The 20039-nt window shown below is 34.8% G+C and overlaps 1 protein-coding gene across 2 annotated transcripts in view; it reads left to right on the top strand.

Moving 5' to 3' along the window:
* Positions 1–20039, top strand: part of STRN (striatin) — an 80633-nt gene that overhangs the window by 12331 nt on the left and 48263 nt on the right. For both annotated transcript variants that reach the window (XM_019741966.2, XM_019741959.2), the window contains exon 2: positions 16038–16141. In XM_019741966.2, coding sequence (XP_019597525.1) covers positions 16038–16141 — 104 coding nt within the window. The remainder of the gene's footprint in view (positions 1–16037; positions 16142–20039) is intronic.

Below are 20039 nucleotides of genomic sequence, written 5' to 3'. Positions count from 1 at the left end.
GTATGCAAATGACTGTTCTGGGCATTGGGAAGATAGCAGTGAATAGCATGGACAGCCCCTGTCCTCTTAGAGCTTTAGCAACTTCCTCTGTACCTTATTTAAAAAAAACAAAACAATTTATTTCTAGCGCCTGTCACAGTATATGTTAATAATGTTGATGTTAAAATTGAGTTTAAATTTGCAAAAAGGAGCCCCTGGACTAATGATGCTCACCCCCACTCCCTCCAAAAACACACACACACACACACACACACACACACACACACACACACAGACCATTATAGAGAAGGGGATAATTATTCTGTAGGATGAGGATATGTTTTGGAAGGTGACTGTTGTCTTGGATTCAATAATATTTTTTAAATAGTAAGCCAAAATAATAGTGCCTTGGAAAATGTAAATTCAACTGTATGCCAGTAGTTTCCCATGAAAAGGATGCAACTAGAATAATAACAAATACAAGCCTGCTTTTAAAAAAAATGCTCATTGTCTTGGGATCAGTACTTACTCAGTTCTACTTTCCACACATCATCTTTAGTTCCATATAATCACAAAATGTTAAAGTCTTTCACTGTATAGTTGAGGTAACTTTTATAAGATTACACAGATTAGCGAAAGAACAAGAAGGAATTTCCCAACTCCCACATCAAAGGGCATTGGATTTTTGTACAATGCAGTTCAATACTTGATATATATAGCTATGGCCCTGAGTTACCAGGAAAAATTAAGTTATGTTCACTGGCTTTTTAAAAAATGAAGGTGGCGACTGAGGAGTGGGAATAGGTGTTGTTTTTTTTTTTGGGGGGGTGATGAAAATGTTCTAGAATTTCATAGTGGTGATGGATGCATGTTTTTATCAATATACTAAAAGCCACTGAATTGTATACTTTAAATGAGTAAACTGCGCGGTACATGAATTATATGCCAATAAAGCTGTAGTTTAAAAAAAAAATGAAGGTGGCAATTTATTGATCTTTCAGATTCAATATATATCAAGACTTAAATGATTTAATTTATCTCAAGCATATATGTGTCTAATAAGTCTTTCCTATTTTCTCTACTTTATGTTCTTTTGTTTTCTTTTCATACTGTTTGAATAAAAATTATTACTTTGACATTGTGACCTAATATTTTATTAGGAAATAGTGTGTTATGATAGTTAAAAGTCAGGTAATGATTAAAAGCTGATTTTAATAAAACCTGACTTCCTAGTTAAAGAAGCTATACTGATTTAAAAAATGTTTTTATAAGTTTGCTGTGATGTGTATGTGCAAAGAGATTTAGAGCTGAATCCCTTACTAGAAACGACCAATTTTTCTACAAAAACATAAACAGTTTTAGTTCTTATTTAGAATTCAGAGTTAAACTTAGATTTTATTTTTAGAAACTCTAAATTTTACATTTAGTAATATGAAAGAAAACCAGAATCGGACAGAGGTTAAAGTGATAAAAGCAGATTTTAATCAGGAACTATTGCAATAAGGGGGAAAGACCTCAGTGTAGAACGGGGCTGAATTCTGAATGCAACAAAGAAAAGTGGGAATTTATAACCCCGGAGGTCGGTGGGGGTTTGGTGGGTGGAAGTTACTAAGAGGAAGTTACTTGACATTATTCTTGTTGAAGGCAGGCCAGGGTGAACAGACATCAGCTCGGGGAAGGTGGGTTTAGAGGAATTTGATCAGAAACTGAGGGTGATCAGATGTTGAAGGTGGGGGGTTCTTGCTAAACTGACTTGGTAAGCTTCTTGCTAAAATTGGGCAAAGATCGACCCAAAAGTTCAAAGATCAGGCCTGGTCCAGCAAACTAGGCCTGCTATATGTTTTGCCATATGTTGACTATTTTGTCAGTAGTCAACATATGGCAAAATAGTCAGTAATCATCATCAAAGATATATTTATTAAAGCAATGTGGTACCCTTTTCTACCTATGAATTTTAGAAAATCAGTGGTAACACCCAATGGTAGTGGAGATGTGTTAAACTTTACTAACATACATTGTTGGTGGTATTGTCAGTTGACCAATATCTATCAGGAAACATAGTTTACTTTGATCTAGTAATCCTACCTGTTGCAGTCGATCCCAGAGAAATAAACAGAAAATTGCCTTACAAGTCTATATGCATGAAGAACATCAATGGCAATTTATTTTGTAATAGTGAAAAATTACAATCTAAATGTCAAACTATAGTGAAATGAGTATCACTTTGGAATGCTTTTGGCTGTAAGTAAACCCTGTTAACAGTGATACAGCAAATAAAGATCATTTTTGTCACAATTCTGGTGGTGGATAGTCTTTTTCTCTGACAGAAGCTGGTTCATGCAGCTGCTCAGTGATGACATAAAGAATCTAGGCTTTTCCATTCTTGTCCTCTGTCATCCTGTACCCACAGTGTGCTAACTTATTTTCTTCCCTCTTGTTACATTACGATTACAAGATTATTAGACAGTAATCCCCCTTATTCACAGGGGATGATATGTTCCAAGACCACAGTGGGTTCCTGAAACTGCTGATAGTATAGTACTGAACCCTATATATAATATACTTTTTCTTGTGCATACATACATACACTTTATGGCCTCTCTTTGGCATACCCAAATTGCCAGCATCACGACTCTTGTGCCTTGGGGCCATTATTAAGTAAAATAAGGGTTATTTGAACACAAGCACTGCAGTGCTGGGACAGTGGGTCTGATAGCTGACATGGCTACTGAGTGACTTAACGCGCACGGAGATGCTGGACAAAGGGATTATTCACATCCTGAGTGGGACGGTCTGTTCATTGAGAATGGTGTGCAATTTAAAACCTAAGATTGTGTATTTCTGGAATTTTTCGTTTAATATTTTTGGACCACTGTTGACTGTGGGTAACTGAGACTGGAAAGCAAAACCATGAACGAGGAAAGACTGCTGTAGTTACAGACATTAAGACATCAGTGAGAAGCAGCAAAAAGGTTTGCTTTCTTTGGTTTGGAGTGAGTCTCCTTTATCAGTGAATGATAAACTTTCCCAGAAGTACCTTCTCCCCATCTCCAGCAGATATCCGTATATATCTCACTGGTTACATAGGCATGTCTGGCCACAACAGAATCTTAAGACAGCAAGCATCTGATTTTCCAGAGTCTATAGTGGGAAGTTACAAGGTAGAAAGGGTTGGGAATGTGTATTTTGAGTAGCCAGCCCAAAAGATCTGCTACAGTGGTTAAGTAAGTTATGGTAAATCTACTTGCAGATCTATAATGAATGTCATGAAAATGGTTGTAAAAACAGCAATAACACAAAATGCTTGCATAACAAAAAGTAAGCTATAAAATTTTGTACCACAGTTCCATCTATGTAGAGAAATTGAGAGGGAAATTAGAAGAAAATAATTCAAATGATAAAAATGGAAGCAAAAATAGAGTGTATCTCAACTGCTTTGCATAGTCCTTTTTTTTTAATGGTGTGGAGGAAGGGGCTGGCTTTCTCTTGGGTTGTATTTCAAAAGCAAAATAACAGATTCATAGAGTGTGTGTAGCTTTGTTAGCTCCCTTTTGAAAAAAATTTGCATTGCTACCAGCCATATAAAGATAATCTGTAATTCATCTGTTTGCGAACATTGGATTTTGTCATTTTAATTTACCTTTTTAATTTAACAGGTATGTACATGATGCATCAGAACTGACTTTTTTAAAACTTAAAAAAAAAAAAGTTCAAACTTAGAGGAAAGTTCCAAGGAGAGTATAAAAAAATCTTCACCCAACTTCACTAATTGTTAATATTTTTAACTCTGAATTTTTAAAAATTTTTATTACTACTTAGGCTCTGTAGTTTTCCATGTAATAGTTTATCATCTATATAGTTTCATGATTCTTCATCAGTCTTTCATTTGCTTTTGAGTAGAATCTGGATATTGTGTTGATAATTTACCTTTTTTTAAAGGTAAACTTTTTCTAGTTATTTCTCGTGTTCTTATTTTCTATTCTATTACTTTTCCTTTTGAGCATATCTTACAGTTAATTATGTAAAACATCTTGGAGTTTGAATACTTTTACTATAGGTATCTTAACTGATTATAGTTATTTCTTTAGAAGTCAGAAAGGCTTATGCTGTTTCTATAAGAGTGTAAAAAGAAGTATTTTTTTAAACCAAAAACAGTATTTTATGTAGATTGTAAGAGCTATGAAAAAATGGACCATGTCTGTGGTGAGGCTATCCTCCCAGTTCTTAGCACAGCTTGGTTACATGGTAAGCACTCAATAAATGAATGAATGGATTTTACTGCAGTATGTTGTTCGAGTATGAGTGACTTTACGTTATTTCTTTTCAAAATATTCCTTTTTGTCCCTAACAAGTATTAAATCATGATCTTTCCCTAGTATTGTATTACTTCTGGTTTACCATATTGTTAGTTGGTAGAATAGTTTTAATCACTTTTTGAAATCTCTGTTTTGTTCTTTTTTTTTTTTTTTTTAAGATTTTTATTGGGGAAGGGGAACAGGACTTTATTGGGGAACAGTGTGTACTTCCAGGCCTTTTTTCCAAGTTGTTGTCCTTTCAGTCTTAGTTGTGGAGGGCGCAGCTCAGCTCCAGGTCCAGTCGCCATTGCTGGTTACAGGGGGCGCAGCCCACCATCCCCTGCAGGAGTCAAACTGGCAACCTTGTGGTTGAGAGCCTGCGCTCCAACCAACTGAGCCATCCGGGAGCTCAGTGGCAGCTCTGCTCAAGGTGCCATGTTCAATCTTAGTTGCAGGGGGCAGAGCTCAATCTTAGTTGCAGGGGGCAGAGCCCACCATCCCTTGCGGGACTCGAGATGTTGAACTGGCAACCTTGTGGTTGAGAGCCCACTGGCCCATGTGGGAATCGAACCGGCAGCCTTTGGAGTTAGGAGCACGGAGCTCCAACCACCTGAGCCACGGGAGCAGCCCTGTTGTTCATTTTTATTCTGTTTATCAAATGCTTACTAAATAGTGATTTTTGCGCCAGATACTTTGCTAGGCACTAGAGATTCAAAGGTAATTAAGACACAGTTTATATTTTAAAGAAGTTCATAGTATATTAATCACTTCAAACGGTACCCCTCAGTACCAGGCTGTATTAATATTTGATAAATTGTTGAGTAGATATTTTTAATTTTTATTTTAGTCAAAGCAATATGGGCACACAGAGGTAAATAATACAAAGGAGCTTATGTTAAAAGACAGTGAGATGTGCCTCCAAGTATAATTCCTCAGAACAACTATTTTTAAAAACTCTTCTTTGCCTTTTCTGTTATTTATTCATATTTCAAAACAATATTCTTATACTACTCCCTCTTTGTCAGTTTTAAATACTATCTACTAACGTCCATGGATGGTAGATGAGGGCTTAGCTGCATTATCCCTTTCACTTCTCCGCTCCACTTGCTATCCCCCAGTTGTATCGAAATATTTAAAATTAATGGTATTACGTAAATATACGTAAATAATAGTCACTTTTGAGTCAACCAAATAATATACTGTGGTTGTTTCTTTTCCTATGCAACTTTTGGTTTTCCTGGAAGTAATAATTACCTCATTTTTTTCATGGTTTAATTTTCGTGGAACATTGCTTTACTTTTGTTCCCCATACTTCAGTAACCTTTAAACACAAATTTGTCTGTGGGGAAACTTACAGATAATTTCTCAGACCTCCTGAGCCCCCTTTTAAACTATTGATCTTGTTCCTAGAGTTTTCTGTCCTGCTCTAATGTGGGCTACATGCTATTTAGGCCCGTGAGCCAGTCCCTAGAACTTTCTTTTGCTTCCATCCATTATTAACAACTATTGTTTCCTGAATCCTGTCTTCTTTTTAGTTTGTCCTTTTAATGGTATTGTTAAGTCTCTTGAGAAAGGGTGCATGGGAAAGAACTGTTTTGGAAATTTATATTCTGAAAATGATTGAGTAAAATAAAATTTATGATTGAAAGGAATGTTAGATAAGGAAAAATAACGGCACAGAAACTTTATGAGGAAAATTTCAGGAAACTCACTAGTTTGTTACAAGATAAAGATAACTGTAGAGTTAACACCAGATTAAAATACCGTTTTTGAGTTGAACATCAGTTTTGTACTTGACTCCCGAGTTAAATAGGCATCCTGCTCTATTTTATTTGTGTTTATTTTTATATTCACTGCTTTTGCCTGTAACTCTGTTTCTGATTCTGGTTGCATACAACAAACATATGCTACCAGTCCACATATGTTTTATTCAGCGTACATGTTTCATCCCCTTGACTATGAGTTCTGTGTATTTGTTTTGTCACTGCTTTAGCCCTAGTGTCAGTAACTTTTCCTGGCACAAAGTAGATGCTCAGTTAATGTTGTTAAATGAATAAATGTGAATGTTTGACATTTATGACTCAAAGCCTCATTTATTAGGAAACCCACTGCCTTGTGTTAGGTTTTTTGTATACGTATGTATTCTGGTCTTGTACCCCAACTAGATTGGAAGTGCACGGTGAGTAGGAACTTGGTTTTAATTGTCTTTCCTATGTATTCCCTACAGCAGTTTGGACGATCATGGATAATAGGTATTCCCCAAAGACATGATTGAACTGAATGAAAAATGGTTGATTTTATTTTCTTATCAGGATACTACTAAAAACACAGTCATAAACAAGGAATTTGGGAGAGACTCAAGAAAGCTAGTGTGTACTTGCCTGCCAACTTGAGGCCTATATGAGATTTCATGCTTCTGTGGAGTAAAGAGCTAGGATTCTCGGACAGCTCTATTCATTGCTCTTTAACAGTCTGTTTGCTTTATTTCTGGCCTTCTGATATGCCACAGATGGTATAAGTCAGCGGTTCTCCAAGTGTTGCCCCAGAGTAGCAGCATTAGCATCTCTAGAAATGGAAATTCTCAGGCCTCAGTCCAGACCTGTTGAATTAGACACTGGGAGTTGGGGTTGGCCCAAGGAATCTGTTTTAAGAAGTCCTCTGGGTGATTCTGATGCTACAGTTTGAGGTTACCAAGTGGTGACACTGTCTTTAGGAGAGAGGGCTAGCTAGAGACAATGATTATATGCTGAAGAAAACCAACTACCGTGTTTCCTCGAAAATAAGACCTAGCGAGACCGTCAGCTCTAATGTGTCTTTTGGAGCAAAAATTAATATAAGACCTGGTCTTATGTTAATATAACATAAGACTGGGTTATATAATACAATATAAGACTGGGTATTATAATGTAATGTAATGTAATACAATATAATACAATATAATATAATATATAATACCAGGTCTTATATTAATTTTTGCTCCAAAAGACACATTAGAGCTGATGGTCCAGCTAGGTCTTATTTTCGGGCCAACATGGTAGCAGCCTAGATTTAAGAGAATAATCCAAAACTTTTCCAAGGAAATAGGTGTGGTTTATAGAAGGCACTATGATATAAAGCAGATCATTGAAACTTCACTGTATGCTATTCCTTATCTTAACTATATTATTGACTTTGACTTTTCAAGTATTTCTCTTCTTATGTTTGAGTTTGAAACTGAGAACCTTAAAATAGTCAAGTTTTCTTGTATTTTTAGATTTTTGTAAAAGTGAGTATTCTTTCCCATAGCAGGTGACCAAGAAACGACTGAAAAGTATCCAACCCAAACTACTGTTTTATGTATTTTTCATTTTGAATATATTTTTCAGTGATTTCAGTTTTGAGTTTTAATACTCTTTAATTTTAGAGTACAGGATAGTTTAAATGGTTTCAATAAATTAAATAGTACATTTGAAATAATTTTTATTAATTATTCCTGTGTGTAGATAAACCTGCTTACAAATAGCAGGTTATATTTATTATATATCCTTTTGACAAATTAGAATTGAAAATAATACAAAAAAATAAATTTCCTGTTTTCCATATAGACTTAAATCATAATACATTGACTTACTGTTTTATCTTTTTAATTTCTAATGGTAGGAAATGGAAGGCCTAATTTTAGATATATAATATAAAAAACTTATAAGGCATCATAGAAGTTTTAACATTCATTTTTCTTGAAGTTGATTACAAAATTTTCTTTCAAAAATATGTGTCATTACTATTAAGTTTACTTGTACAGATACCTGGAAATATGATAGCTTGTGTTTTAAAAAATATTATTGTTTGTAACATGTGAAAATTTACTTGATCAGATTGAATTACTTTAGTTTTGCAGTTTTTTGTTAAGATTTTAATTGCGTATTTTGATCTCACTTTTCTCAGAAATCTGAAAATTCAGCAGAGTTTACTGTGTGAGAATGTTGAGGTGACAGTACAGGCAGAGGCAGGATTTCTAAAACAGGTAGTTAAATTGTAGCTTGATGGTACATGGAGAAGTATACTTATAAAATAAAAAAGTAAGTTCCTGAATTCATCACTATTCCAAATTATTGGACAATATTGGAGGCTAGGAATATGTTTGTTCTCTAACTAGTGATCTCTTATTTGAGAAGGAATTATGTTGTAGTGTTATACACTGTATTCCCCTGTAGATGTGCAGGAAGAACTTTTAAGGGGTTTTGGGACCATGCATTTTTGGTCATATTCTTGTTGCTAGTAGTACCCCACTACATTGAGTGTGTGGCTTGAGTTTTCGAAGTGGTGATTCATTCATGATCTTAGACTGTGTCACCTCGGTTTGTTTGTGAGAACGCATTCCACTTTAGAGGTACAAACCATTAATCTTTTAGTGCTTCTTTTTTCTCCGTTGTAATATTAATGAATTTGAATTGAAACATCCAAGGTAGAATCTACAAACTGGTGGCTTGTGAGCCAAAGCTGGTGAATGAGGTTTTTTTAGGCTCTAATAGAATTTTCAATTAAGAGACTTTTATGCATAGTAACATACCTATGGTACAGCATTCAAAAGGTATCACGGGGTGGGGGGGGATGTATACATTTAAAGGTAGGTTTAACTCCTATCCTTCTCTCTTCCAGCAACCCAGTTACTTTGTTTGGAAGCATTCACACTTACTACATACTTGTGAATCATTCCAGAGATATTATCTACACATAGAAGCATAATGATATATTTACCGTCCACCCCCGTTTTTTTCTTTTTCTTTTTTCTTAAGAAAACCAAATGGTTGCAGACTACATACATTGTTTGGTGTCTTGGTTTTTTTTTTCATTTAGTCTGTCTTGGATATTGTTCTATATCAGTATATGTAGAGCTTTGTAACAATTGCCTACTATTCCTTTGTATAGATGTATCCCACTTTCCTTCTATTTTCCTTCTTTTCTCCTTTCTTCCTTCCCTTCCATTTTTCCTTTTAGTCTCTTCTTCCCTTCTGTCTTCCCTCTTCCCCCTGCCTTTTCAATTAAATAATCCAATTCAGACAATAGTATCCTGCCATATTAGGAGAATCTTTAACTGGGATTTAATCTTTATTTTGAAAGGGTAAAGGATTTATACCAGTTATGGTTTAGACTCAGTTTGTTTTTACAGAAGGCATTGACTCCCTTCTGTAATAACATGTTTTAAGACCTTTTGTTTCTAACTTTTCTGAGTAGAGGTTTCCATAGGAAAAAAATGCAAGAGATTCTTTCTTCCTCTATCTATTCTTACAGTTCTTATCAGGACCTAATTTTATTACAATTGTATTCATAATTTATTCAACCATTTTCCTGTAGTTGGACATTTGGATTGTACATACATTCTTGTTTGTATTTTTTTCAGTATATCATTTCACACGTGTAAATATATTTGAAGGATAACAATCTGGAATTAGAACTCCTACATAAAGAGTATTTGCATTTACAAAGTTGAGATTTATTGCCAAATGGTCGACTATAGTGGTGAAACTGATTTACATCACCACAGCCAACTTTGAATACTTTTCACCACCATATTGTATTGTTAAATTAGTGAACTTAAAAAAAAAAATTATTGAACTTTATTAACCTGATGGGAAAGGGGAAATCTGATTACAATTTTAATTGGCATTTCTCTTATATGTGAGATTGAACATCTTTTTAATATGTTTGAGCCTTTTGTATTTCCTTTTATCAACATGTCCTTTGTTCATTATCTTTTTTTCTTATTAATTTGTAGGTACTCTTAATATATTAAAAAAAAGTAAACTTGTGATTTTTGATATGACTGTTTTCCTATTTTTTGACATTTGTTGAAAAAGAATTACGTTATTTCTCATGATAGTTCTTGAGCAACTTTTTTTTTTTTTAAAGATTTTATTGGGGAAGGGGAACAGGACTTTATTGGGGAACAGTGTGTACTTCCAGGCCTTTTTTCCAAGTCAAGTTACCCTTTCAGTCTTAGTTGTGGAGGGGGCAGCTCAGCTCCAGGTCCAGTTGCTGCTGCTAGTTGCAGGGGGAGGGGGCGCAGCCCACCATCCCTTGCGGGACTCCAACCAGCAACCTTGTGGTTGAGAGAACACGCTCCAACCAACTGAGCCATCTGGGAGCTCAGCGGCATCTCAGCTCAAGGTGCCGTGTTCAATCTTAGTTGCAGGGGGGCGGAGCCCACCATCCCTTGTGGGACTCGAGGAGTTGAACTGGCAAACCTTGTGGTTGAGAGCCCACTGGCCCATGTGGGAATCAAACTGGCAGCCTTCGGAGTTAGGAGCTTGGAGCTCCAACCGCCTGAGCCACCGGGCCGGCACTTGAGCAATTTTTTTATTGCCATATATAAACAGTTTATTTTTTGAGGTGAAATTAAGTAGTCTTTTCTGGCATTGAGTTTTGTCTTATTCTCAGGAAGTCATTCCTCACCCTGAGATTATTAAAACAAAACAAACTGTATCTTTTCTTCTAATACTTTGGGGTTCCTTTAAAATTTTTTGATCCGTTTGGCATTTGTTTTCGCATGAGAAATATTTTTCAGATGGCTGCCCATCAACATTTATTGAATAATTCACATTTTCCCCAATCGTGCATGCAGTGTCACCTTTAGCTTTTACTAAATTCCTGTATATATTTGGGTTTGTTTTTGGATTTTCTTTACCACATCTCTACCTGTTTATGCATTAGTCCCACTTTTTAAATGACTATAGAATTATAAGTTTTAAAATGTTTTAGTGCTTTTAAGTAATTTGTTTATTCTTGCTTATTTTTCCATATGTACTTTAGAATCATCATGTAAGATGTTTTTTTAAAAACACTGTTGGTATTTTAATAGGGCTTTTATAATTTTTAAAGCTTAATGTAGGGAGAAATAAAGTCATATTGCGATATTTTTTTTAAACTTGTATTTATTTTAAATGTGTTTCAGCAGGACCCATCAGCTCCAAGTCAATCTAGTTGTGGAGGGCACAGCTCACAGTGGCCCACGTGGGGATTGAACCTTGTTGTTAAGAGCACCACGCTCTAACCATCTGAGCTAACCGGCCGCTCCCCTGCAGTATTCTTTTTAAGAACATGGTTTTGCTTCTCGTAATTTTTTGTGCTTTTTAGTACCATTTACAATATTCTTTACATAGCTTTTATTTTTTTCTTGTAAGATTTATTCTAATCTTATAATTTTTGTTATTATAAATGGATTGTTTTCTTTAATTATATCATGTAACTTTTGATAGATGCCCATGGGTTTCAATTTATTATATTTTTATATGCAGCTACTTTACTAAAATTCCTCTTTTTAATAGTTTATTGGCTGTTTTCTTGGATTTTCCAGGTATCCACTCATATCATTTGCAAGTAATAGTAATTTTATATCCTCTTTTCTATTTTTAAACTTATTTCTTTCTTGACTAATAATATTGGCCACCACCTCCAGAATAGCGTTAAATATTTGTGGTGAAAAATGAGCATCCTTGTTTGGTTCCTGATTGTCAGTACTTCTAGGATTTCTTCATTATACATGATACTGGTTTTAAATTGTATTAGAGTCTTATCACATTAAGGAAGTTGGCATAGTGTTTGATTTAAAAAAATCTTATATATATATATATATATATATATTTTTTTTTTTTTAAATTAAAGTTTACTGGGGTGACAGTTGTTAGTAAAATTACATAGATTTCAGGTGTACAATTCTGTATTACATCATCTATAAATCCCATTGTGTGTTCACCACCCAGAGTCAGTTCTCCTTCCATCACCATATATTTGATAAAAAGTCTTACGTTGACACAAAGGTAGCTAGGGAAGTACAGAGAATTTTTTTTTTCCTGAACCTTTTGAGGACAAGTTGCCAGCCAGTCTGATAGCCCGTTGCCTCCCACCAAATACTTTATGGTTTATTTCCTATGAACCTATAGCCATTAAATTCAGAAAACTAGCACTGATAAATTATCTAATCCTTAGACCCCATTCATGTTTCTTCAGTTGTTTCAATAAAGTCCTTTTGTAGCCAAATCCAGTCCAGAATCATACATTACATTTGGTTTTCATGTCTTTTTAGTTTTCTCCAATCTGAAACAATCTATCCTTGACTTTTATAACCTGATACTTTTGAAGATTACAAGACAGTTCATGTAAAATATCCCTTAGTTTGAATTTGCCTGATGTTTTCTTACGATTGATTTGAGGTTATACATCTTTGGCAGAAATACCACAGAGGTATTCTGTGATCACCAAGGAATATCACAGATATTCCTGTTATTCCTTTTTGTTTGCCTTTTCCAGGCACCTCCATCTTCTTTGTAATCTTTCTCCCATCTGGGTATTGTGTTTTTGTCAATTTAACTATTTAACTAATCCAGTATGTGATAGGAAGATAGGAAAGGAACTGTACTGGGAGCATAAGGAGATGGTTGATAGGCTGGGGAATGAGTCACAGTAAAGACTTTTGAGTATTACGGGCTGAAGTTTCAGAATCATCCAGGACCAACGATGGTGGTAGAAACACAAAACTAGCCGAAGGGTATAGACAGGAAGAAATTGATAATCAATTTTATTACTACTTTAATTATATGATCATACTGATTATTATTATTTTTTTTTTAATTAAAGTTTACTGGGGTGACAGTTGTTAGTAAAATTACATAGATTTCAGGTGTACAATTCTGTATTACATCATCTATACATCCCATTGTGTGTTCACCACCCAGAGTCAGTTCTCCTTCCATCACCATATATTTGATAAAAAGTCTTACGTTGACACAAAGGTAGCTAGGGAAGTACAGAGAATTTTTTTTTTCCTGAACCTTTTGAGGACAAGTTGCCAGCCAGTCTGATAGCCCGTTGCCTCCCACCAAATACTTTATGGTTTATTTCTTATGAACCTATAGCCATTAAATTCAGAAAACTAGCACTGATAAATTATCTAATCCTCAGACCCCATTCATGTTTCTTCAGTTGTTTCAATAAAGTCCTTTTGTAGCCAAATCCAGTCCAGAATCATACATTACATTTGGTTTTCATGTCTTTTTAGTTTTCTCCAATCTGAAACAATCTATCCTTGACTTTTATAACCTGATACTTTTGAAGATTACAAGACAGTTCATGTAAAATATCCCTTAGTTTGAATTTGCCTGATGTTTTCTTACGATTGATTTGAGGTTATACATCTTTGGCAGAAATACCACAGAGGTATTCTGTGATCACCAAGGAATATCACAGATATTCCTGTTATTCCTTTTTGTTTGCCTTTTCCAGGCACCTCCATCTTCTTTGTAATCTTTCTCCCATCTGGGTATTGTGTTTTTGTCAATTTAACTATTTAACTAATCCAGTATGTGATAGGAAGATAGGAAAGGAAGTGTACTGGGAGCATAAGGAGATGGTTGATAGGCTGGGGAATGAGTCACAGTAAAGACTTTTGAGTATTACGGGCTGAAGTTTCAGAATCATCCAGGACCAACGATGGTGGTAGAAACACAAAACTAGCCGAAGGGTATAGACAGGAAGAAATTGATAATCAATTTTATTACTACTTTAATTATATGATCATACTGATTATTATTATTTTTTTTTTAATTAAAGGCATTTTGAAGAGTGTATTGAATCCTATGCCAAAGCACTTTTTGGCCAAACAAGTTGGGCTGTCATTATCTTTTTGACAAGACTTTCATTTTTGTCAGCTTTAAATGCATGTATTATTATTATTTTATAAAAAAGGATCTCATTGCAGAATATATAATTTCAAGAGGTTTCTATGATCTTTAATGTAGATATTGTAGACATTTCATACCTTTTCTGTTGTGTATACAATTGAATTATTTTTATAGACTTAAATTATTTCAGTAAGATAAAAATAATCTTTTAATTGCAATTAAATTTTTACGAACTCATTGGGATAAGAAAACGTTAACAGTATCTGTATCTTGAAAGTTATAAGAAGCTCAGTGAGTTGGGTTTTATGTTCATTTTGGTACTGAAGACATAGAAAATAGTGTCATTCAAACTAAATAGAATTTGAATGGCTCACTCACTAAACGTTCGTTGGACATCCCCTACAATTTTTTAGGGGTGTGGTAAGGTTGCCATTGTTGATATAAGAAACCTCCAAACCTGTAGAGAACTTGAATGAGTTTATTTGAACCAAACTGACAACACTTGCGGGGAAGCAAAATCTCAATGGATTAAGAAAATGCTCCAGAGACCTGCAGTTTTACATCTTATTTTATACATTAGAATCAAAGAAGGAGACGTAAGGAGGGTTACATGAAATCCATTGGTAGTAGATTAAGGGGGTGGGAGAAAGCAAAGTGGGGAAATCTGTATGAGACTGGATAAGAAGTAAAATGGAGAGAGACATACTTCTTTTACATTTGTGGACACAGGATATTAACAGTTAACATTTACAGCACATAGAGACGGTATGTGGGGTAACAAGATAACAATGAGGAGCTCTGTAGTCTCATGTTTTGGTGCTGTGGGTTGTGTCCCGAGGGTTCTGGGAATAGGATTACTCTGACATTCCACGGGTATGTTATCTTAGATGCAAAAAGGCAGTAGACAGGCTCACTTGAAGTAAAGATTGACCTTTGTCAAGGCAGCTATAGGCCAAGGATGTGACTGCCAGCCATGACCTGCTTTTAGTTAGGAACTTTTATGTTCAGACCATCCTTTGCGGTTACTTTTGGTCTCTGAGTTTGTAGTGCCACCATGCTGGCCTCCCCTGAGTTTGTCAGTCAGTATGCGGCCCCTTTTTCGTCACACCTTTAAATGTAAGTTCTTGCTTACTCAAATGGAAAGCACTGTAGAAAGGTAAATAACAGTGTTGTCTAGATTAATGTAATAAAAATGGGAGGGGAAAGCCTGTGGGAATAGTGAAATTGATAGTTATTCTTGATGGCCTTTAAATAGGCCTCCTGCCCTATTCTTAGTGGTGTCATGAGTTACTTTAACAAGTCAGTATTTGCAGCATAGTTCCAATTCCTTAAGTGGAAGATATTATTTCAATCCTAAATGTCTTTTTAATTATTCTGGAGAGCAGCTCATTCCTAGCCCTCTGTTTTACTGAAGGCAAGAGTTTTACAGTTTGTTTCATATTCAAATGTAGGGTGTTTTTTCCTGAATAATTCTTTGGAGGGGCCAGGAATCTACACAGGTCCAATATCTCTTAATTTTTACTTTTCCAAATTGTACTTTCTTTTTTCCTGCATATTAAATATCCTAAAGGGGAGTGAGGCAAGGAAGCTGTATGTGGTTTGTAGGGGAGGTCCAGGATAAAGTCTCTCAACAGGAATCCATCGTGAAGTTAAATATATGATGAAGCTCTGAGAACTCTTTCTTTGAAAGAGTATCATAAGAACTCATGATTTTACTTATCCTCCTACCCCATCTTCTCTCTTTTTAAAAGAGAAAATCTTTCAATGCCTTGAGAGACAACATTTGAGCACACTATATTGTATACTTTGCCAATGTCTGTGTTTTGGTTGTTTTAGATTATAGACTCTATAATAGGGACTCTACAATAGGGACTATATATAACTTGTAAATTCCCTAGTCTGAAGTAAAATGCATACAGATGTCCTTTTTTAAAAAAAATTAAGCTTTTTTTAATCTTGCAGTTACTGCCTTTTTATATACATACACACTTAAGTAAAGGAAATGCTTTGTATCTAATGATCCTATCTTCCAAAGGTTCTGTTTTCAACTGAGTTTAAAAAAAAAAAAAAATTTGGTCTGAACTGCGTTTTGTCTTTCTTTTTCCAGGCCCAGATTGCCTTTCTTCAGGGGGAAAGGAAAGGTCAAGAGAATTTGAAAAAGGATCTTGTGAGGAGGATCAAAATGCTGGAGTATGCTCTTAAACAGGAAAGGTAATTCAGTAAAGTGGAAGATAGTGTTCCCTTAAATATTGGAATAATTTTTGTCATTCCTAAAACAAATCCAAAGTTTAATACTTTATACTTCTGAATTCAGGAAATAGTATCTGTAATAAACATTTATAAATGGTTGTAATATGCTAATTTAATTTATTATTAACATTTAATAATGACTGATAAACAAATTTATGTGATTTTAAAAATTTTAGCAACATTTTTTCCCTACCCTGTCCTTTCTTAAGAAACATGTACTTCCTGAACTATCAATATCCATTTCTTTATGGAATTGCAATAGTTTTTTGAGTTGTAAAGGAAATTTCTTTAATGCTTACAACGCTTTTCCTACCATCTAACATTATTCAATTTGATATATTTTCTTTGGGAAAAAAATTGCTCTGGCAGACTATGTTGGAAACCTTTTCATAGACTTTTTTGATATTTTGTTCCTTTGCTTTCAGCAGTTCATCTCTCTCCAGAAACAAATCTTACCTTTCTATTTTGCTAGTGTCTGAGATACTCAAGTAACTAAACTTGGGTCACAAGTAAAGAATAATAGGCCATATATGAAAGTTCTAGAAGTTTTCATGTGACAAGTTTATTTACTTTAACGGATGGTCTTTGGATTTTATTTACTTATTTCGTCAGCAGTGTGAAACTACTTTGTTTTGAATACTTGATAGGTGATACTGAAATTCTCTATTTTGCTTTATTTTTGATGATCACATGCTTTTCTCATTATTTTGAGGTTGATGAATGGGCTGTTTGTAAAACTACCATATAATAGCATTTAGCAGATGATATTTATGAATACCAAGAAATAGATAAAACTTTATTAGAACTTGTGTTCATCTTTATGTGGGATGTTTAAATGGCACAGAAGATTGAAAACAGGTTGACCTCTTAGTGAAAACTAGTTGGTTCTTTTTTTTAAGAAGTTGGTTGAAAACTATTGGGGATCAGAAAACTACACTTTTAAAAGTAGTAATTGGGGAATATTTGAGATTTTAAGCTGTCTAAATCATAGGCATAACCAATTAGAGAGTAATAACATTGAAATGGCAGCTATTTATTAACTACTGTGTACCAGGACCTGACACTTAAATACTAAGTGTGTTACTAACAATTGTCACCCCAATAAATTTAAAAAAACAAAAAACTAAGTGTCTGGGTAGAATTGCAGAATTAAGTAGAGCTGTGATTCAGATCCCTCAGATCTGTCTGATTCTGAGGGCTGTACACTTTACTAGTACGTTGTATTATACTATCTCGTAAGATGGAAGAATTGAAAAATATATATACTACAGTGACCAAGAATATTGTGTGTGCTGTGTGTGTGTGTGTGTGTGTGTGTGTGTGTATCCCTTCTCATTAAATATATTCCCTAATCTGTGCATCCAACTTAAGCACTGTGCTGGAGGTTAGTATAAACACAGGTCATAGTCCTGGTCCTTAAGGGCTTAGAGTAACTGGAAACAGACTTGGAAACCACAGAGTTGCTGTGCAGTCTGTGGGATCACAAAGAAGGGAGTGGTAATTTCTGTCTGGAAGATGGAAGTAGAAAAGAGGGAGTTAATTAGTGGAGGTGAGACTTGACCATCATCATGAAAAATAATGTGTTTGCCAGATAGGCAAGGTTCAGGAAGTAGAGAGAATCTGTTTGACATGGAATAAAGCAGTTTAGTGTGTTGACAAATTTGTAATTACTGTTTATGGAGGGTAGGGCGTTAGTTGTGATTTGATCAGCGATAATGGTAGAGATGGGCAAGAGGCAGATCATGCAGAGCCTGACTCAGGAAGTGAAACTTTTCTCTTACACATGATGGGGAATATTGAAAGTTTTCAAAAACTTTTTATTCTAAAATAATCTCAAACTAATAGAAATTGTAAGAACTATCTACCATTTACCCAGATTCACCAATTGACCACATTTTACTGTATTTACTTTTGTCATGCACACTATAGCATATTGTTTTTCCCTGAATCATTTACTACTTAGTTGGAGACATTAATTATGTCCCTTCCCTAAATTCCTCTGTGTATATTTTCTACGAGGAAAGACATTCCCTTGTATAATTACAGCTCATTGTCAAATTAAGGAAATTTAATGTTGATCTAATTCCATTATCTAACATAGCCCCTATTCATATGTTCCAGTGCTGATCTTTCTAGCATATCTCCCCCCAAATGTCCCAATAATGATCTTTAGCTTTCTTTTCTTTTCTTTTTTTTTTTTTTTCTGGTCCAAGATCCAGTCTAGGAGTACATATTACATTTAGTTACATTTAGTTGTCATGCAGTTGCAAGGCTTTAAGCATGGGTAGTATGAAACAGATTTTATAAAGATCATTCTTCTTCAATGTGGGAGATGGACTGGAAAGGTCTGTTAATACAAGCAGGAAGATTGTAACAGTCTGGGATGAGGAGTAGCCACTGGAATAGAGGAGGCATCAGCTATGAAACATTTTAAATATAAAGAATCCATACAGTTTGGAAGATGGTGGGGTATAGGGTATGAGGAAGAAAGGTAATTCAAGAATGAATCCTAGATTTCTGGCTTGAAGAGTGAGTTTTGGACGTTATCAGTTGAACTAAGGATATGAATTAAGGGTTGAAAAGCAGATATGGGAGTGGATTAGTGACTAGAGAGGTATATAGTTGGGAATCGTTAATATTATGGGTAAAGTTATAGGAGTAGTTGAGACAAGCAGAACAAGTACTGTGGGAAGAGAAGAGACAGAAGCCACAGGAAATGGAGATGTTTGAAGAAAACGCAGAGGAAGAAGAGCCAACAAAGCACTGGTTGGGGAAGGAAGGAGAGAGCAGTACATTGGAAGCAAGCTAAAGAAGATGGGAGTTTGACAATTGCAGGTGCCAAACAGACTGAGTAAATTGTACACTGAAAACAGTCATTTGGGTTTGCCAGTTAGAGCTTGTTGGTATCCTTGCCAGAACGGCTTCAGTGAGGTTGTAGGAACATAAACCAGATCACAGGGGATTGAGGGGTGAGAAGGATTGAGATAAAGTGGAGACAGATATAGTAGTTTGCCTTTGGAGAACAGAAGAGATAAAGAACTGGCTGCAGCTGGGGAAGATTAAAAACAAAACAAACAAACAAAGCAAACAAAACACCAGTGGGATTCTCCTGGAAGAGAGTCCCTGATTTTGTATGTTTTGAAGTTCATGAAATGACTTGAGATTATTTTTGATATAATGGCACTATTGAAGTATAATAAATTAAGGAATAAAAAAGTATTTCTTTGTGGATTAGAACTCTAAAACATTTCAGTCCTTTTCACTTTGAAGTTATTTTTCTAATTCTTTAATGCTAGGAATTTTTTAAAATTTTGGAACTCTAGAACATTTTATTCTTTTGATTCTGAAATTATTTTTTAATGCCTTAAAGCTTAAGCCAATTAAAAAATTGAAACATAAACACAGGGGGACTAATATCTTTTATATACACCTCTACGCCTCAAGTTAACTTTTTTGTTAGTCTTGCTTTATTTTGATCTATTTTAAAGTAAATTCCAGACATCTTGTCATTTAATGTAAATACCTCAGTAGGGATCATGGTTTTGAATCGCTGTGCTACAGATTTTCTAAATAGTCCCACTTAAGAAGATCCAAAATTATGTAAAACTGAATCTTTAAAATTACAGGATTACTCACCTAGCAATGAATTCATCAAAGCAATTTTTAAGTGATAGAATTTACAAAATGAGTAACTTTATATATACGAGCTGTGATTGAAAAATATGGTGAATGTTTAAATAAAAATTTATTACAGTAAAAGACACATTGCCATTTATCCTCCTCAAAATACTCCCCCCTGCTTTGAACACACATATCACGTCGTTTATGCCATTTTCTGAAGCAGTTCTGGAAGTCCTCT

Source organism: Rhinolophus sinicus, linkage group LG05, assembly GCF_036562045.2.
Source record: "Rhinolophus sinicus isolate RSC01 linkage group LG05, ASM3656204v1, whole genome shotgun sequence".
NCBI classification, from domain to species: Eukaryota; Metazoa; Chordata; class Mammalia; order Chiroptera; family Rhinolophidae; genus Rhinolophus; species Rhinolophus sinicus.
This window is presented reverse-complemented; position numbering and strand designations above follow the sequence as displayed.